The sequence below is a fragment of the Rutilus rutilus genome, assembly GCF_951802725.1.
Source record: "Rutilus rutilus genome assembly, chromosome: 17".
Taxonomy (NCBI): domain Eukaryota; kingdom Metazoa; phylum Chordata; class Actinopteri; order Cypriniformes; family Leuciscidae; genus Rutilus; species Rutilus rutilus.
In genome coordinates this window covers 2,649,525-2,671,202 of record NC_140230.1, presented here as the reverse complement: position 1 = coordinate 2,671,202, position 21,678 = coordinate 2,649,525, and the positions used below count along the sequence as shown (strand labels likewise).

The following is a 21,678-nucleotide window of genomic DNA, read 5'->3' as shown; positions in this document are numbered from 1 at the left end:
TGATGAATTTATGTAGCTGATGTGGAGTTAACTATCTTCAAGTCATTGATTAGCATATTCTGTCATGATAATCTATAAATCGCGTTCCCGGGGTGTATGCAAATGTAGATGAGAAAGTTTGTCGAGAAAGTTGGCTTGAGAAAGTTTGGAGCAGAAAGTTTTTTGCTAGGCGGTTGCTAGGATGTTATGGGTGGTCGCTATGGTGTTGCTAGGCGGTTGCTAGGGTATTCTGGGTGGTTGCTATGGTGTTGTTAAGCGGTTGCTAGGGTATTCTGGGTGGTTACTAGGCGGTTGCTAGGGTGTTCTGGGTGGTTGCTATGGTGTTGCTAGGCGGTTGCTATGGTATTTCGGGTGGTTGCTAGGGTGTTGCTAGGCGGTTGCTAGGGTGTTCTGGGTGGTTGCTAGGGTGTTCTGGGTGGTTTCTATGGTGTAGAATTTTAGGATTAGTGATGTCACTAACCCGTGAAGAAGCTCATTGTAGTTCCTACCAGCCGGTTGTTGTAGTCCTTAAACAGCGATTTGTGTAAAAGAAAATATCTCCCTTTGCTTTGAGATTTGAGCGTCGTAACTTTGCAGATGTTGTTTATGCTCAAACAGCAACATTACACACTAACTAAAGTGAAATAAAGTGAAATCATAATCAACCACCCATTTATTTAGAGACAATTGTCAGGTTTTCCCTGTTTAAGTCTTTTATGGTCAATGTTCTCTTCTTTTCCAGTGTTGTGTTATGGCTGGGAGATCTAAACTATCGATTAAGTGACCTTGAAGTCGATCATGTGAAGGAATTAATAGCTAAAAAGGAGTTTGAGACCCTGTGTAATCATGACCAGGTAACACTCGACACAGCTGCGGTTTCTCTGGATAATGTTGAGTTATATGGAAATATGAATGACTGTGTGTGTGTGTGTGTTTCAGCTGAAGCGGCAGATGGATGAGGAGGTTGTGTTTGTGGGATTCACGGAGGGAGAGATTGATTTCCAACCCACATACAAATATGACACTGGCTCAGATCAGTGGGACACAAGGTCAGAGAACACCATCACACATCATTTCTCCTGTCACACTTTCAATAAAAGAGCTAATATTCTCCACAACATACAGTAAACGAACACATATGGCGCTTTTCCACTGCATGGTACGGTACGGCTCGGTTCAGTACGGCTCACTTATGACGCATTTCCACTGCATGGTACGGTACGGTACGGCTCGCTTCGGCTCGCTTTAAATGGTACCACCTCTGTTGAGGTTCCAAGCGTACCGTAGCGATACTAAAATGTGACGTGGAAACACTGCAGATCACTGATTGGTCAGACAGAATCATCACTACCAGCGTCATTGTATTTACAACACGAGACACTAAACCCGCTAGATTTAAATAGCCAGTAGACAACAGCCAACGCTGTAGCACCTGTTTTAAAAGTATTTGCTTCAAAAAAAGAGTATAAACTAAAAAAAAAAAAAGAAATGGCTGAATCGTGGTCAGTGGACGAGGTGCAGACGTTCTGCAACGTGCAGACGTTGGTTGCCGAGGAGCGGATGGGGAAACCCGGAATGAAAAATTCGCATTTAATATGATGATGTCATGGCAGTAGAGACGGCAACTATAACGATCAGTCCCACCCACTTTGAAGCGGTACTACTGCAGTGGAAAAGCAACCGAGCTAAAGCGAACCGAACCGTGCCGTACCGAGCCGAGTCGTACCACACAGTGGAAAAGCGAAGCGAGCCGAACCGTTCCGTGCCGAGTCGAACCGTACTGAGCCGAACCGAGCCGTACCATGCAGTGGAAAAGCGCCAATAGCTGTGTGCTAAAATCACATGTCCTTTTCACATGCAAGAAACATTTACTAGCATTACAAGTGGACTAGGGCTGCACGAAATTCAAATGCAGTTTAATTAAATAAACATATGCACTGCTTGTGTTACGGTTGAGCATGGCACAGGTTTACACGCGCTCGGTTTATTCACTGTGAATCAAGCCAGTCTGAGACACTAAAACATGAGTGTTTCCTATCATGAGCTTCACTTTGAAAAATGCAGAGAATACATTTGCCAGGATACTGTCAAAATAAAAGCTTGATGGTTAAAGTCGGCATTAAACGGAAGTCGCACTGGTCTTTTCTCCCCTATGGTGCCGTATATCCGAGTGAAACTCTTCTGGAACAAGAACAAATGTAGGGAACCCTCGTCATCAGAGAAGAGATGCTGCAAGAGGAAGTTATTCGGATTCAAGATTACCTAAAAATACAAGAATATTTCATTTTGATTTCATTAATGTTTAAAAATAAACAAATATATTAGTATTGTATTGTAAAGGTGTACCTTATTACAATATTTTTCTTATTTTTTTATAATCACAAACAAATAAACCATTATTATTACTTCATAGTCATATTAAATGGGTCAAAAACAGTGGCTGTTTTTGCAATATATATCACAGAAAAGCAAAATATTGAATTTTTTTCCAATATTATGCTGCCCTACGGTCTAAAGCAAATAAATAAATACATTTAGAACATAATAAAATGCTATACAAGTAGGAAATGGCAAGTGTTTGTAAAACAGTATTTCCTTTATTATTATTATTCCCAGTGGATAGTGAATGACAGCCCTATAAACCATACATAAGAAAATGATGAAATTTGGCACACTTATAGAGGTGGCCCTGAATAGTAATCTGACCAACTTTGGGGTTTCTAGGACCAACTCTATAGCGCCACCACCAGTTCAAATAGTCACTTTTTTAATAACTTTTGAACCATTTTGTCCTTGAAACAAATTTCTTAGTACAGCCGATTACTCTCCTCGTGCTGAACAAACCTCTCAGATGATCATTGGACCAAGCCTCGCAGAAACGACTGAACAGAATTTTGATATTCCTTTTTGTTAAAAAGTTACAGTGATGTGAACTTAATATTGCCTCTGAATTACATTAGATGCTATATCTCTGCAATAGTTTTATCTGTCGAAACAAAACTTGGTACACTTCTTCAACACCATGATCTGAGGATGCGTGCCAAATTTGGAAACGGCGCCACCAACAGGTCATGAGATCTGAAAAATGGCTATGTTTCTCACAACTTTTGAAATGTTTGTCAGAATGTTTGGTCATGGATCGGATCGGATGAGTCACATGTCTGCCGTTTTGAAATTTGTCATAAATTGCAAAAAAAATGTAATGCTTTGATGCGTCGGCACAACATTTCATCAACAGCATATCCTGAAGATACCCAAAACGTTTGAAGAAAGCATCGCCTAGAGTTCAGAAGTTGTGTGATATTCATGTTCTTGATGTGGTTTAGCCCCATTATTTATTCCTGAGATCAGAGCTGAATGTTCAGCATCATTACTCCAGTCTTCCGTGTCACATGATCCTTCAGAAATCATTCTAATATGTTGATTTGCTGCTCAAGAAACATTTATGATTATTATCAGTGTTAAAAACACTTTATTTGTTTGTGTGTTTGTGTCTATGCAGTGAGAAGTGTCGAGTTCCGGCGTGGTGTGACCGCATCCTGTGGAGGGGGAAGGACATAAAACAGCTTAATTACCAGAGTCACATGACCCTGAAGACCAGTGACCACAAACCCGTCAGCTCTCTGCTAGAGATAGGGGTGAGAACAGCAGACGTGGCCGTACACACTCGTTCTCAGTAGGGTCGGGTATCGCTTTAATTTGAACAATTCCGATTCTTAACGATTACTAATTTCGATTCCAATCAGCTAAAAAAAAAAAAAACACTTAGATATCATTCATATTTAGTCTTATTGCAAAACATTTAATTGTAGCTGAATATCATGACCAAAAATCTACAGGCTAGAGAACACTTACACAAGGAACGTTTTGCCTGTGGTTTAAAAATACCATAGAAGAACAACTAGCCTAACTAATATAAATGTCAAGCATTATTAAAGACAAGTAAACACTCAGTAATTAAAAAACAACAAATAAAAAATTAGCAATCGCAACAAATATGTACAACTGAACAAATATGCAATTGAAATAAACAGTGTTTTAAGATTTTCGGTTATTCAGGTACAGAAACTGTAATCACATGTAAAATAACACTGCAGTTTATAAATAAAATATAGTTACACAAAAGTTATTCAGTCAAGAACAAGTGAATTTTCTCTGTCTTTTGTTGTTTGATTAGTGTTATTATAGAGAAGGCAGCAGGAATATTAGTGTTATTATAGAGCAGGAATATTAGTGTTATTATAGAGCAGCAATATTAGGCTGCTGTCACTTTAAGAGCTGCACAGATCCAGTATACCGATACACATGTTTGCAGCACAGAAAACAGCGAGTCGTCTCACGCTTGAATTGTTTAAAGTCATATTGAAATGCTCACAAAGGAATCAATAAGAGGAATCGAAATCTTAATTTTGTAATAAGTATCAGATTCCTTAAGCCAACCCTAATTCTCAGTCCCCTTCCTGACATCTGCCGTGACTCTGCACAGATCAAGCTTGTGAACGACGAGTCCTACAAACGGACGTTCGAAGAGATCGTGAGGCGCATCGACAGACTGGAGAATGATTGTATTCCTTCAGTGTCGCTGTCTCAGAGAGAGGTGAGCAGCTTCCGTCCTCCATCACCTGAAGTGGCTGACTTTTGACACATTTTAAATTTACACTTCCATTCAAAAGTTTGGGGTCGGTAAGATCATTTTCTTTTGAAAGAAAGTAATACTTTTATTCAGAAAGATCACATTAAATTAATCAGAAGTGACAGTAAAGACATTTATAATGTTACAAAAGATTATATTTAAAAAATAAATAATTCTTTTGAACTTTCTATTCATCAAAGAATCCTGAAAAATAAAATAAAAAACATTTCCACAAAAATCTGCGGTTTTCAACACTGATAATAATCATAAATGTTTCTTGAGCATCAAATCCTCATATTATGCTGATTTCTGAAGGATCATGTGACACTGAAGACTGGAGTATTGATGCTGAAAGTTCAGGAATAAATTACACTCTACTATAGATTCACATAGAAAACTGCTATTTTAAATTGTAATAATATTTCACAATTTTTGTTTGTCTGTTTTTTTTAGCTGTAACGCAAGTCAGTATTTACTTGTTTATCCTCTGAATGGAAAGGAATGCCTGATTTTGGTGTGTTTTGGTGTGTTTGTGCAGTTCCACTTCCAGCATGTGAAGTTCATGCAGCATCAGGCCCAGACGGTGCGCGTCCACAACGACGGCCAGGTGCCGTGCCAGTTCGAGTTCATTCAGAAGCTGGACGAGCCGTTCTACTGCAAACCCTGGCTAACAGCAAACCCGTGTAAAGGCTTCCTGGCCCAGGGTGAGAGCGCTAAACCACAGTCAGGGTTGGGAATTAACTTTTTCACACACCGGCCAGTTTGGCTACTAAATGTTTAAGTTTCCGACCATTCAGAACTTCTACTAGCCAGAAAAAGAAGAAGAAATAAACCAGATTAACTACGTCACAGCTTATATATATATATATATACACATCTGGATTTCACAGATTAATTTCTTATTCAAACTAAATCCTGTCATCCAGCTTCTCCTCCCTTCCTCTTTCATCCTCATCCTTTTCACCAAAAGCGTGTTTTAGGTGGACAAAGAACATGTAGGATGTTGGAAAATAACAATGTGTTTTCTGTTCACCAAATGTGTTTTAATCTTCGCTATTGCTTCAGTGCAAATGAGCAAGCGCTCGCCGTTGTGTGTTGTGTAGTGACGTGTGTGTCCAAGTAAGCCAGATATGAGCAGATTCTGCACAATACGCTGTATTACATATATCAGGATGAATCACGAGTATTTGCGCTAAATCCGCGCAGATTTGTCTTACACGAACTTCCCCTGCAAAGTGAGTAAACATAATGAGTAATTAATGATTAATGTGTTTTTCAGTCCGATTGAGCCGTCAATCCCATTACTAACGGGTTATTTGGTTGCATGTAAACGTAGCCGGTGTGGTTTAGCACAGCTCCTCATCTCAGATTAATAAAGAGTGTCTCACAACAACAAACAAACAACAGTTATTGAGAAATGTGGACTTCAGCTCCACTTGGATAAACATTGTACAAGATATTTTAATGCTAATGACAAAACCAGTGAAATATCAACTGATTTGATAATAAATCAGTCATATTTTATTACCATTTTCTAAACAATAGCGAATAAACTGTGATAATTTTGGTGTGACTGTATATTCACCCACTGTGAATATATCTATGGAGCAATTCTAAAGCAACAGCTGTTACTGGTTTATTGAGATTGACTAGCACTGTTTCACAACCTCTTGTGTTAGCTAATGTCATCAGTTATTTCACCCACTCAGTTTCCTAACACAAGCAGGTGTGACACAGGAAGTTTCAACACCGTCATTTTTCAAAATCAAAATGCTGCTTGCAATCAGAACACACTTGTTCCTTCCCTCGCGTCCGGTAACAAATCCTTCCCTTGCGGGTCTAAATGACCGAAGCCCTAAAATTATACAAAAAAATTTCACTCTTTTTTTTTTTTTTTTTTGTATAATAATTTTTCAATTTTTTTAATGCAATTTTTTGGAGATTTTTATTTATTTAATTTTCTATTTACCTTTAAATTACTAGATTTAATCAATAAATAATAAATAGTAATTTAAGCACATTCCTCACATTGTTTCAACTTCAGTTCAAAATAACTCACAATTTCATGCATAAACCTTTTAATTCAGCTCTAAATATCTTACATTGGGTGTCTTTGCCGACCTCGTGTGGAAAATAAATAATATAACATGATATTTCATGACTCTTGCCACTAGATGGCCTTATAGCTCTATATGGAGCAAATGAGCTGTTCCGCTGGGTCCTAAACAGGGGGGCACATATTATTTTGAAGCTTCCTCGGGCGCCGCCATTGATTAGCAGACCATCACCTGCTGTTAACATCCCATTGACTCCCATTCATTTTGGCGTCACTTTGACAGTGAATAACTTTACATCTGAGGCGTTTAAAGACTCCATTTGTCCATTATTTATTTCTAAAGAAACACGACAATGTATAAAATGCTCCATTACCTTGTATCTTACGTTATGGCCCCGTAGAAGCAGTTTTTGTAAAAATAGGCTAACGATTGCGTCATAACCACGCGACTCTCTGTCACACAGTAGAGAGATTACCGTATGGACAGGAGGAGCTCGCGGGCAATCGGGGGGACATGGAGGCAAAATGACAAAATAATTAATCAGAATACTTAGCAAAAGTTTCTCCTGCTCCTAGCTCATGGACACCTCCTACTCACACTCTCCGTCTCTGCAAGATTCAGAAGGGAATGATTCAGATTTCTCTCGGCACAGCTACTAGAAGACAGACGGGTTGCTCACGTCACATCTACGTCGTCAAACTCAGTGTGAGTCTGCGCAGTACGCTCAGCCATCAGGAAGTGAGAGCTTCTAATTGACTTCACTTGTCTCCGTTGAATCCAGTTTATATACTGTCTATGGTCCTAAAGTCAGTTTCTCTTCAGTATGCATTCAGATACACATGTAGACATTATAAAATTATTTTTTGGTAAAGTTTTAGCAATTTTTGTTCGAATTTTGAGCATTTTTTAGGTTATTCTATATATGTACTGAATAGGGGTGTGAGATATATATCGTCTGCGATAATATCGTAATTGTTGTTTTAACAATCAATGTGCGATTTGACATGCGTATAGCCTATCCCTAACACACACACACACACACCCAGAGAGTGTATGCATACTCTACGTGATGTAGTCTTGTACACTAGACTAGTGCGGGTGCGCGTTTAGAGTGCACGCTTTCGCTGCGTGATTTAGTCTTTATATCATTTAGTAATAAATATCACAAGAGTGCAGTTTTTCTCCAAATGTCAGCATGATAACAAATGTGATATTGATTTTATAAAAGTTTAATAAACAAGAAGTTACTATTAAGTGACTTACATTTTAAACACCATATTGCCTGTTTTTGCTCTATTTCGCTTGAACCTCAATGATTCGCTCATTAACAGTGACATGCTGCCACCTACTGGCGGTTTCAATCTCACATTTAAAGAATCTTGCTTGTTTTAAATCATTTTAAATATCAATATTCAATATTGCAAAGATGCATTTTGTTGATACTGATTTCATTTGATTGGTGACAGCCCTATTGTGTCTTATTTTTATAATTGGATTTGAATAAATGTATGAAATTGACACAAAAGATGATGCATGCATATATTTAGGTTTAAAAATTGGCTTTATAAAGGTAAAAATGCCCATATTAGGTAAAAATCTAAAAATAGGTAAAAATAAGTTCTGTCACTGCTGTGAACTGACCACCGCACAGAGTGTGACGAATATCAAAACCTCTAGGAGTCGGCTGTCCACGACAGTCCTAAACCTGCCAAAGTACCAACACAATAAACACACTCAGCAAAACATCGTCTAATAATCGTTATCGAGAAAATATCGAGATATCATTTTTTGTCAATATCGCACACCCCATTACTGAAGCATTCCTCCCTTTCCATTGATTCCGAAGGTGCAAATAGACCCGGAAGGATTTGTTACTTTTTAAAATTTCAAACAAAACTCCTCGAATCCATTTCATTATTATTATTTTTTTAAATGTGTGTGTATTCATGGTTCAGGTGCGACAAAAGTCCTGGGGTCTTGGACCCCCCCCGATGAACATTCCTGGTCTTAATGACCCGAGGGAAGGATGAGGCTATGTGAACAGGATGTTTATCGCTTTTCTTCCTCATCAATACACAAAATTACGGCTTTTCACCCTGCACTTAACCCTAGGTTATTGTCATTTTTTTTAACCCTGGGTAAAGGAATGTTTCACACTTGTAATTTAGAAGTGGGGTGCCAAACATGTGCATGCGGTGCCAAACATGTGCAGTGTGAAACTGTTGCGACTAGATGCTTACTAGCAACCGACAGCCAATCGCATGCCTCGTATTCATGTGTTTTGGACAGTCATTGAAACAAAGTACGTTTTATATATATATAAATATACAACGCTGTTCAAAAGTTTTTATGTTTTTAAAAGAAGTCTCTTATGCTCACCGAGGCTGCATTTATTTGATAAAAAATAAATAAAAAAAACTGTAATATTGTGAAATATTATGACAATTTAAAATAACTGTTTTCTATGTGAATATATAGTAAAGTCTCATTTATTCCTGTGATCAAAGCTTCATTACTCCAGTCTTCAGTGTCACATGATCCTTCAGAAATCAGTATAATATATGATGATTTGCTGCACAAGAAACTTTTATGATTATTATCAATGCTGAAAACAGTTGTGGACAATTTTTTGTCAGGATTCTTTGATTAATAAAAAGGTCATTGTATTATTGAAATAATATTTCACAATATTACTCCTCTTTTTTTTTAAATCAAATAAATGCAGCCTTGGTGAGCATAAGACTTCCTTTAAAAACATAACAAATCTGACCGATCCCAAACTTTTGAACAGCAGTGTATATATATATATAGTACTGTATATATGCACAGGATGTGCAACGCCAGAGCCTTTATGTAAGCGTATTGCATGGTGCGTTCGTCCAGTCAGTGACACCGACACCACAACTGAACTGAACACGTAATGCGCATGTGTTTTAGCAAAAACCTGCGTTTTTGCGGGTTTGCGCAGAGATAACGGATAATCGTTTGCACCTTGGAACCTGTTTCAGGGAGTGTGTTCTCGAGACACCAGGCTCTGATCTGTGCGGATGGGCTGATGGGCGGCCGGAGCGTGTTAAGGGTTTTCCTGTTAGAGCGGTGTCGTGTTAGCGGCCCCTAAGTTAATAACTAATGATCTTTGCAACGGAAGTGAATCAATCAAAGCTTAACTTTAGCTGGATAATAACTATTCTAGATCTGCTGTAAAGCCTAAACAATCTCTGTTACTGTAATCTCCTATTATCACTGTAAAGCTGCTTTGAAACAATCCATATTGTTAAAAGCGCTGTATAAATGAATGTGACTTGACTTGACTTGGGTAAATATGGACGTTAACCCAAAGTTTAGGAATGTACAGCGTGAAATTGCAGTTTATGAATACCGAGGATCAATTGTTAACCCCGGGTAAATTATGAGCAGTGGTGAAACATGAAGATAACCAAGGAGTTCAGGATGACCCAGGGTTAACTAGCCCTGTTGTGCACTCAACATTTTACAATCAAAACTGAAGTTGTTTTCACCTCCTCCAGTGCAGTGCTAAATGTTGTCTCCTCTGATGTGACTGTGGTGTGTGTGTGTGTGTGTGTAGGTGGCAGTGTGGACATCGACCTGGAGGTGTTTGTGAACCGCTCTACGGCCCCGGAGCTGAACTCAGGCCAGCAGCAGCTCGAGGATATACTGGTCCTGCACCTGGAGAGGGGGAAAGACTACTTCATCTCCGTCACGGGCTCGTACCTGCCCAGCTGCTTCGGCTCGTCTCTCGCCACACTGTGTCTGCTGAGGGAACCCATCCAGGAGATGCCGCTCGACACCGTCAGAGAGCTGGTGAGAGAGACACTGTTTCTGACTGATCCACAAACCGCTAGAGTTTTGAACCATGCATTTGCCAATCAGCAGTAGGGGGCGTGTCCACTCATGATGGGGGAGGAGAGAGAATGAGCCAATCAGCAGTAGGGGGCGTGTCCACTCATGATGGGGGAGGAGAGAGAGTGAGCCAATCAGCAGTAGGGGGCGTGTCCACTCATGATGGGGGAGGAAAGAGAGTGAGCCAATCAGCACTAGGGGGCGTGTCCACTTATGATGAGGGAGGAGAGAGAGAGTGAGCCAATCAGCAGTAGGGGGCGTGTCCACTCATGATGGGGAAGGAGAGAGAGCCAATCAGCAGTAGGGGGCGTGTCCACTTATGATGAGGGAGGAGAGAGAGAGTGAGCCTATCAGCAGTACTGTAATATTGTGAAATATTATTCTAATGTAAATCAGCTGTTTTCTATGTGAATATATAGTAAAGTGTAATTTATTCCTGAGATCAAAGCTGATGTTCAGCATCATTACTCCAGTCTTCAGTGTCACATGATCCTTCACAAATCATTCTAATATGATGATTTGATGCTCAAGAAACATTTATGATTATCAATGTTGAAAACAGTTGTGCTGCTTCAGATATTTGTGGAAACCATCATACATTTTATTTTTCAGGTTTCTTTAATAAACAGAAAGTTCAAAAGAACAGCTTTTATTTGAAATGGAATCTTTTCAAATAAAATACATTCTCAATACATTGCAGATATGCTCACTGCATATAAACCCAGCAGATCACATATCAGCTAGAAACACCAAGGGTTCACTCTAAGCAAGGCGAGTCCGCTTTAGCTATTATGCTGAACCAGCTTCCAGAAGAGATCAGATGTGCTCCTTCTGTATCACATTCAAATCCAGACTCAAAGCACACGTTTAGCTGTGCATTTACTGAATGAGCACTGTGCCGCTGTTCGTCCGCCTGATCGCACTGTATTTATCTCTGCATTCTCCTCTTGATTCTAAACTGAACTCTAATGGCACTGATTGATAACCGGTGTTTTGTGAAGGGTATTGTAGTAGTGGGAGAAACCCCTGATGGTCCTGATGACCAAATTTGTGAGAAAGTGCTCATCTTTCTGTGGTGGAGTTTGAGAGGGATTGCCTCATGACGGTCAAGAGGACACTGTGGTGACTAGTACAGATTACTGGTCTGGATTGGTGCAGATTACTGGTCTGGATTGGTGCAGATTACTGGTCTGGATTGGTGCAGATTACTGGTCTGGATTGGTGCAGATTACTGGTCTGGATTGGTGCAGATTACTGGTCTGGATTGGTGCAGATTACTGGTCTGGTGGGCTCAGATAATCCACGGTATATGAACATCCACAGAAGAATACTGACCATTATGGGGAAATGATGGGGAGTCCAAATAAGATACACCAGTGTTTTGCCAGATGAGAAGTTTATTCCATGTATCATCTTTTTACTATTTTAATTCATTTTACTCTAATTAATTTCATAACTGTGTCATTTATCTCTTTTAATTCCTTTTATAACTGTTGTAATTTCCCTTGCTTTTATTTTGTCTATTTTCTATGCAAAGCTCTATGAATTGCTATAGTGTGATTATTATAATTCCCTTCTATGTAAAGCTTTTGAATTGCCTTGCCTTTTGTAACATTAAAATGGTCTTTTCTTTTGATCAGTTCGATGGGTCTCTAGGTTTAGATTCAAAAAGGCCTTTTGCAATCAGCCAATGGAGACATTTCTGGACCGTATTTAAATGTTCTATTATCATAAACTTGGTTAAAAGCCATAATTATCTGGGAATTATTAATTTGCCTCATATTTTGTGTGTGTTTTATCAGAGTATGAAGTCAAAAAGCCAGACGAGTGACCCAGAGACTGATAAACCTCAAGAAATCCCCAAGGAATTATGGATGATGGTGGACCATCTCTTCCGTTATGCAAAAAAGCAGGTCAGGACTTGCTGAAACTCGTCTCTTTGCCCGTGTAAAAACATTCAAACTGTGCTTTTGTGATTCTGTTCTCGCTGTTTGTCTTTGTTATGGCCTCCCATTGAGCTCCTCTCCATAGAAACACCAACACTAAAGCAGGAATCCGTCCAGCGCTCGCCTTGGGAGTTGTTTCAGGAACAAGAATTTAACATTCCCCAAACCGTGCTTTGTTGTTGAGAGAGGGCTGACTGAGTTACTCATGTGATTGACTGGACTGATTGTAAATGAAACTTTAAAGGACAATGACTGGAGTTCATCCAAGAACTTTGAAAGCAGACCTGATGAAGTTGTGTGTGTGTGTGTGTGTGTTACAGGAAGACCTGTTTCAGCAGCCCGGCCTGCACAGTGAGTTCGAGGAGATTCGGGATTGTTTGGACACGGGCAGCTTGGACACTCTCCGTATCCTTTCACACGCTCACTGTATAATAAATGTCTGTGGTCTGAACTGACTCGAACTGAACTCCTTTATTTTTGGATAATTCCACATATTAAAATGGTTTTCTTTTTGCCACTACATAAATAGACCAGGTGGAAAAAGGACATATTCCAGTATAAATAATAAATAACATAAATAATTAATGGGATACTGTATGGGTGACCATGTTCTTTTTCACATTGCAAGAGCAGAATTAAAAATAAAAAAGACAAATATAACGTAAAAAAATATGTACGTCTCATAAAAGTGCCCCTATTATGCTATTTTAAAGGTTCCTAAGGTCTTCTACAACAGTATTACATGCATCCAAGGTCATAAACACTTTCATTTTCTCATAAAATCCACTGAAGCATCAGCTCTTTTCTCACAGTGTCTGAAACGCTCTGATAAAGATTCAGTCTCTCTAAACCCCGCCTCTCTGAGAGCTGCTCTGCTCTGATTGGTCAGAAACCAAACGCTCATTATCGTATCTGAATCTCAGCTCTTGATCACAGTGGTACGAACAGTAACGATGTCTCATCCTTTGGAAGTGCGTCAAAGTATATTTGCTTTCTCAGCTCGGAAAACTCTTCCAGTCTCATCTACAACTACAGCGTTTGAGGGCGGAGCAAAGCAGTTCAGCCAATCACAGGCTGGCATTATGCAAATTAGTAACAAATTAGCAGGTTCAGCAGAAGTGAGACGGAATTACTGACGACTCGTTTCATGCAGTTCGATTCTCTCTTTTGGGAGACAAAAATTCCATCTTTGAAACTTTGCAGAGCTTTTACATTCACAAACAGCTGCTCTATTACACACTACATGAAAGGGAATATCCCAATAAACATAATAGGGGTACTTTAAAAATTGTATTATTAAGAAACATAAATAAATACTAAAGTTTAAATGCAGTAGTCAACTTCTAAAATCAGATTTGTGACCAAATTAATTAAAAATCTCATTATTTTTAGTAGTTTTTAACTTAAACGTTTTGCCTATTTTTGTGTTCAGGTCTTTATAGGCCTAATAATATATCATGACTCTACATTACACACACACTTCAGTTATTTCCAGTGATGTGAAAATATCTGGGCTTCTAGTTAAGGACATTTACATGTAATCATGTAGCAGATCTTTTATCTTACAAATGAGCCACCAGTGAAGGCGATCTGCTGTTAACGATGATGATAATGACCCTTGACCTGAGCGCTGTCAGCCGGCAGTAATCACTCCGTGGCCGAAGCCCTGCTCCGGTTCCTCGACGCTCTTCCCGAACCCGTCATTCCCTTCTCCTTCTACCAGCAGTGCCTGGACATCAGCGCAGACGGCAGCCAGTGCAGACAGGTGTGTGTGTGTGTGTGTGTGTGTGTGTGTGTGTGTGTGTGTGAGACCTTACTCTGTGTTACTCTGACTCTCACACACATCAGCGCAGACGGCAGCCAGTGCAGACAGGTGTGTGTGTGTGTGTGTGTGTGTGTGTGTGTGTGTGTGTGTGTGTGTGTGTGTGAGACCTTACTCTGTGTTACTCTGACTCTCACACACAACAGCGCAGACAGCAGCCAGTGCAGACGTGTGTGTGTGTGTGTGTGTGTGTGTGTGTGTGTGTGTGTGTGTGTGTGTGTGTGAGACCTTACTCTGTGTTACTCTGACTCTCACACACATCAGCGCAGACGGCAGCCAGTGCAGACAGGTGTGTGTGTGTGTGTGTGTGTGTGTGTGAGACCTTACTCTGTGTCAAGGCCATTGCACACTGAGTCCGAAATTCGCATCCGAAATTTTCGCACGTTAAAAAAAAAATTCGACCTCACGTTATGTCAATCATGCTTGCACACTGTCTACGAAACTTTCGTCCGTAAAAAAAAAATTCGGATTGGGTTCGATTTTTCTGCGTTTTTCGCATCCACAGCCAGTGTTTTGTGAGGTTTTTTGAAAATTCAGAGCCACCGTACAAGCGAACGACAAAACCCAGAATGACGTCTGACAAGTTGATACACTTCGTCTCGCAGCACAAGTACTGTATGAAAAACAAAATGCGGATTACAAAGACACTGAATAAAATATAACCTGTATACAGCTGTTCTGTCTGCCCAGCGCTTCTGCCGGCCGCGTGTGTGTGTGTCCGTCCATAGACATACTGCCAGTTTCTGTTCAGGATCGATTGGTTCACGGAAATTGGTGGTCTTCTTTTTAATATGTGGCTCCAGTATCGCTAGCAAAGCATCAAACTGTTCCACTGACATTCTGAGGTAAATTTTGAATCGTTTGGGATAATTTCGCAACTCCTTGATAAGGAGGTGAAACTCTCCTTCCTCTCGGCGCAATCTCAGGATTGGATGGACCCAATATTTCCTCTTTCTAAAAAGTAGTAGAAGGAAATCCAAGGCACTCTTCTTTGGAAAATTATAAAAAGCCTTTATTGGACTGGCTATTTCATGATAGAAATTTTAAAAGACATTGGGGAAAAAAACAACCCACGCGTAGCGGCACAAACAGCCTTCTTCAGGGTATGTTTTCCTCTTTCTTTTTCTCTTTTTAAGAAGAAAGAGGGCAACAAATTCATCATCACTGCTTGACGAATCCATTTAGTATTTTTTGCGTTTTTTTTCCGCAAAGGTTTAATAAATACGCATCGGACTCAGTGTGCAAGGTTTCTGTGCGTGACGAATTTTACTGCTGACGAACACGAAAAAACGCATACGAAAATTTCGGACTCAGTGTGCAATGGCCTTTACTCTGACTCTCACACAAATCAGCGCAGACAGCAGCCAGTGCAGACAGGTGTGTGTGTGTGTGTGTGTGTGTGTGTGTGTGTGTGAGACCTTACTCTGTGTTACTCTGACTCTCACACACATCAGCGCAGACAGCAGCCAGTGCAGACAGGTGTGTGTGTGTGTGTGTGTGTGTGAGACGCTACTCTGTGTTATACTGACTCTCACACACATCAGCGCAGACAGCAGCCAGTGCAGACAGGTGTGTGTGTGTGTGTGTGAGTGTGAGACGCTACTCTGTGTTATACTGACTCTCACACACATCAGCGCAGACGGCAGCCAGTGCAGACAGGTGTGTGTGTGTGTGTGTGAGTGTGAGACGCTACTCTGTGTTATACTGACTCTCACACACATGCTGTTGGACTGGATGTTTATGATGATACTGTAAGAGAAATGATGTGGACGTGGAAGATCTCCAGAATGAAGTGTATTACAGCACAGCAGTGGCACAGCACACGAGGCACCCTGAGTTCACCAGCGTCTGAATGAACCCAGAACACCCAAATCTCAAACCTTTCTCCTGTCAGTTTACCACTTAATGTAATGAACAGCTGTGGTCTGTATGTTAATGAAGTCGTGACACCATTGTCTGAGAAGGTCCTCTGTATCCCGCACACATCCTACACTTGATCATTTGCTCAGGATGTGATCAACCCACATGTGAAGAAACAATATAACTTGACTTTCTTTAATCTCTATGATAATTAAGCCATTTTGGGGATGAGCTCATTCTCAAATATAGTTTGGAGTGGAATCTGGGTTGAGGCAGACACACTGTCTTACAGTACCTGGAAACTGCTTTTATTCAGAAACATGTTTATTTGAAATTAGAGATCGACCAATATTGATTTTTTAAATTACAGATACCAATTATTTGCATGTTAATGTGGCCGATAACCGATATACAGACCGATATTTATTCATTGTTTATTTCTGTTTTATAACAACAGCACTGAACTGAACAAACTGTTGTTTAACACTTGTTTAAATACTGTTATTTCTGTGATTTCACTCCCTCCTTGCATGCACAACAAAACTCTTCTAAGTTCTATAGATTGTATTATGTTCTATATACTGTGTGTGTGTGTATATATACAGTATATATAAAGTTACATTCGAGTCTGAAAGAGTGCACATAAAAAATCTAGTGCACTGTCACTAAAGTGTCTTTTTTTATATTAAAGCTTTTATCAGTAAACAAACAAGTCATGAATATAGTATGTACAAATTATCCAAACAATAATAAAACATTCTAAAAAAACGAAACTTCAGTGTATCTTAATAATCCCAGTTGCATTTTCTTATTTATAACAACAACATTAATATTAACAACAGGCTAAATAAACTTACAAAGTCTAATGTTTTCAAATGGAGAACATAAATAAATGACAGGGGAGTCTATCAACTCTTATTTATATATTATAAATATAAGCATAAATATACGCATTTGTTTTAAAGTACAGTTTTAAAAGGTTTGTGTGTTGTTTACTAGACTAAAGAGTGAAGAGAATGGAATATACATTACGCATGCATTCACTGAAGACACACATATTATCAGAAAAAAAGTCTATTAAAATACTTATCAGAATATTAGTTTGTATCAGTCTAGATTATGAAATACCTGACAGTGCACTGTTTTTATCTGCGTTTCCACAGAGCTGTAATTATTTAGATGTTTTATTAGCGAAAATAAAGTTCAGTTCAGTGCTTTTATATCCAGCATGCACTCATTCATGGAAAATCACGTCTTTATTGGGACAGGACTTGACAGATCACGTGACTCGAGTTTATATTACATGTGAAGCATTTATGTAACATCTCATTTGCGCATTGACGGCTGTTATGTTGAATAAAGTTTATTAATTAAAGAAGTTATTTTACCGTTGAACACCGTTGTTGACTCGTCTCCCGTCAGACACGATGCTTTAAAGTCTCCCTGTGGTGGAAATCCAGCTTTTAATGTTGTTTATGTGTCTATGTGGTGTTTTTAATCTGCTTTAAGACAAACCGTGTGTAAGTTCATAAGTCGACGCCATTGCTGAGTATTTCCTCCTTAAAGCTGCAGTGAACCAAAGACAGTCTCAGAAACACGCTTTGAAATCGCTGGTGTTTCTGACGTCACAAACTACCTTGTAACCAATCAGATCAACGTGTGATCGTCAACCAGTGGATCTCTGAGCTGAGTGAGTGAGGAAGAAGGAAAAAGTCATTTTGGTGATTAGAGATGAGTTTCAAGGGATGAAATGATTGACTACAGGGGGACTTTAATGGCTGTCGAGCAATTCTCAAAACGCTCACAAGATGCCGCAAATTATCGGTGAATCCGATATTACAATCCCATACCTGATTATGGGAAAATGCTTCAATAGAAATATCGGTATAACCGATTATCGGTCGATCTCTATTTGAATGTTTCACCTGAATGCATTTTAGATCGTCTTGTCAAGTTGAAATGTTTAATATAGTGTTATAAAGTGCCCCTGTTATGCTTTTTCAGATATTATTTTTCATGTAGTTTGTAATATACATGAAATAATAATATCTGCAAAGTGGCGGTAAAACTTTAATAAACCAGAAAATGTTCTAGCTTTTGCTTTATCATCAATATAATTGTGTAACGTTTCATTTTTCTTTCTGTCCGCAGATCATTTCCATTCTACCTCAGTGCCATAGGAACGTGTTTAACTATTTAACGGCCTTCCTTCAGGAGCTGCTGAAGCACTCGGCACACAATCGGCTGGACGCCGCTATCTTAGGTCGGTTGACGATGTGCTCTCACTTCTTGTTTCGTGTGTATTTTTGTCTGCAGATTTTGAGGGAACAGGGCAGTTTCAGTGAAAAGCAGAACTCAAACTTTGACTTTGCATTCTGTAATCTCACTGTTATTATTAGTCATCAAATTATTATTAACACCTTTGCTCATGTGCGCTTGTGTGCAGGCACGTGCACACATAGACATCAAAGAGGGCTTGAGCACCTGCCCTTTTTATTCCTGGAGAGAAAGTGCCCTTTTTTTCTGGGGTGCTTTTTTATTTATTTTTGAAATATAATTTATATTCCTGTTTGCGCACAGCTTCCCTGTCAAACAAATATATTTATTGAAGAATAGTATATCTAAATATCAGGTCACTCTCTCTCTCTAATTATCCCTAATGTGTAAGGGATAATCGCTATACATTATCCCGCTTATTACATGGCTACCTATCAAATAAATAATTAATTTGACACAAAATATTGATTTAAAAGGGAGTTTATTGATTTAAACCCGATTGTATTGCGTCCGCTAAAGAAAATAGTACGCTCCGTCCGTCTCTACGGTTAGAATTCTGTGAGTCCATAGCAACGCTCTGTTTTTCATGGCAACGGTCTGTTATACTCCGCACAGCGGCTGTTATCAAGAAATAACACACCGCATTCTACATCGGAATTCAACCAAGCCATGTAATAAAATAAGCATATATCACCACCAGGTGATATGCTTTAGTTATTTTGTTTACCTGCATTGCCCTGCAATTAGATGCAAATGTGCGCATTTTAACTAGTTGACGCCTAATTTGCATACAGAACGTCCCCAGTTAATGACTTACATCAAGAGTCTTTCCCCTGAAATTTAGAAATCTAAATTGGTGAATTTAGAAGAAATCTACAGATGCAAACAGATGGAGGATACACTCTAAAAAATTTAGCAAATCTGAGTAACTGCATCTGGTACATTAATAAATAAAACTGAGAAGAAATAAGTTAACATTAAACATTAAAAATAACAATATTTATAAATTAACTTTTTATTTGAGTAATTTAAGTTTTTTTTATTTCCTCTAAACCTTTATAAAATAGTATTCCATACAACCACAAATACATACATGACATTTGCTTTTATTGAATTTTTACTCAATTATCTTGGTAAGTTTAATTCAAACAAGTTAATAAAGTTAAATATTTCTGTAATATTTACTAAGCCACAGAATATTTTTAAGAGTGTATACAGTAGGTTTAAAACAAACTCCATTTAAATGTGGATTTTGAAGGTTTTATTTGATGATGATGATACAGTCCTCCCTCAAATGTGAAACTAAGTCCATGTCAGTCACCATCAGTTATTGTGTATGTGTGTGTGTGTGTGTGTGTACATGCATAGCAATAATAATATTAATGTATTTGATTAAAACATTAAGGCAATTCAGTATTCTGATGCTTGGTTGTGTGTAAATGATGTAGTGCCTTGTGTAAAAATAAACAAATTATTAGTAAAACACGCCCCTCTGCTTGATGCAGTTATTTAGGTTATTCTAAATATATACTTGAAACTAGTAGCATAGAAAATGTTTTCAAAACATGCACATTGTGGAATGGTTTCCTTTGCTGCTCTATAAACCTAGTGAATACTAAGGAGACCATGGTTTCTGTGTGAACTGATTATTTTGTAGACATCTTTTGAAAATGAAAGTTGCGTTAATATATATACTTTTTTGTTTAAAAAATAAATAAAATACGTAATTATGAGAAGTGCCCTTTATTTCACTTGAGCCCCTGCCCCTCAAAATGTCTGTGCACGTCCCTGCTTGTGTGAGGTTCTAATGTTCCAGGTTTCCTGCAGTCGTGGAAAACGTCACTAAACTGATACGTTTCTGTGGTTTACAGGCCCGATCTTCGCTGACCTGTTGCTTCGGTCGCCCACAAAGCAAGAGCTCACAGAGAAAAGGAAGGTGAAGGAGTTTTTCCAGCATTTCTTGGGCCAGACGCCCTCCGACAGAGACTTTCATGATAAATCACCCCAATAATGGACTCCTTATTTCACATGCCTAGTTTTTTCCAGGTGTCAGCAGAATTATGTCCATACATTTTGTAGTTGCCATTTAATTTAAAGCTTTTTAAACCGTTATTGAAAATAATTGGTTTTATTGCAAATCAGATGGGAGTTTTTATTTGAAAAATAATGGTTATTTAATGAAATATATTTGTATTTTCGATGTTTGTAAATACAATACAGCTGTTCTTTTATATTAAATCTAAACAATCATAATAATCTCAGCGTTTGACTTTTCTTTGATCAGATTAGGGCTGTGGATGCAACATCACATAGAGGATTTCGTTTAAAAATTCGATTATTTTACCATGTAAAATGTACTTTGTCTTTTATGTTCATGCTCATTTTCAAGTTTTTTCTCAGCCAATCTCAATAAAGCATTAAAATAATGACTGATTTAAGAGAATATTATGCAATTACATAATAATTAGTTCAGTCACTCAGTCATTATTTCAATATTGAGCATTTACTTAGCTGATAACAAAATTTGTAATAAAAAAAAGTAAATATGAAATATATATATATATATTGCAAAGTCTTAGATAATAGTCTAAGATAATACTAATTAATGCCTCAGAAAGGTTTTAAATTAGAGCAGAAAGTCTCAAATTCATAAAGTCATGCCATTAAATGCTATATGCACTGGACAAACTATTTTTGTCTTGTTTTCCAGACCAGTACATCTTAACATTCTTAAATCAAGATACATTTACTTCAGAAGCAAAATGAAGTTTTGTTTTCTGAGAAATTGATCAAAATGAAGTGAGTTTATGATTTAAACAAAAACAAATATCTATCAATGGGATATAAAAAGTTGTTTTCCCTTTGAATTAAGTCGATTTTTCTGAGCCCATTGGCAGATAATGGATTTGTTGCTCTTTTAATCATAAACTCACTGAATTTTGATGCATTTTTCTTCTCAAGTAGGGACATTTTCCCAGTCATCCCAATGGCAAACGTGTCCCAATTTACCCTAAATGTATGTATATAGACATTTGCACTGGAAACCATGACAGAAATCCTGAGAAGGGCATCACTTTATTGCAGTATGATCAGAAGGGACAGTAAAAGTGATGTTCATATTCTAGTGCTTGAGAGAAGTATTCAAGCAGTAAAAAGGGATTTTATTTTATTGTATCTATTTAAATGAATTAAAAAGTGATGTAGATGGTTATGAAGTGGTATTTTGAATCGTTAGCAGTGTGT

At 38.4% G+C, this 21,678-nt stretch overlaps 1 protein-coding gene across 4 annotated transcripts in view; it reads left to right on the top strand.

The window, feature by feature from the left end:
• The window catches only part of inpp5b (inositol polyphosphate-5-phosphatase B), a 41,268-nt gene extending 20,583 nt beyond the window's left edge, over positions 1-20,685 (top strand). For all 4 annotated transcript variants that reach the window (XM_084435266.1, XM_084435267.1, XM_084435268.1 and 1 more), the window contains 11 exons: positions 722-833; positions 919-1,028; positions 3,482-3,617; positions 4,466-4,576; positions 5,151-5,316; positions 10,256-10,491; positions 12,333-12,443; positions 12,797-12,881; positions 14,114-14,241; positions 18,310-18,421; positions 20,307-20,685. In XM_084435266.1, the coding sequence (XP_084291392.1) occupies positions 722-833; positions 919-1,028; positions 3,482-3,617; positions 4,466-4,576; positions 5,151-5,316; positions 10,256-10,491; positions 12,333-12,443; positions 12,797-12,881; positions 14,114-14,241; positions 18,310-18,421; positions 20,307-20,446 (1,447 nt within the window). In that variant the 3' untranslated portion in view covers positions 20,447-20,685. The remainder of the gene's footprint in view (positions 1-721; positions 834-918; positions 1,029-3,481; positions 3,618-4,465; positions 4,577-5,150; positions 5,317-10,255; positions 10,492-12,332; positions 12,444-12,796; positions 12,882-14,113; positions 14,242-18,309; positions 18,422-20,306) is intronic.
• Positions 20,686-21,678: the final 993 nt, after the last annotated feature.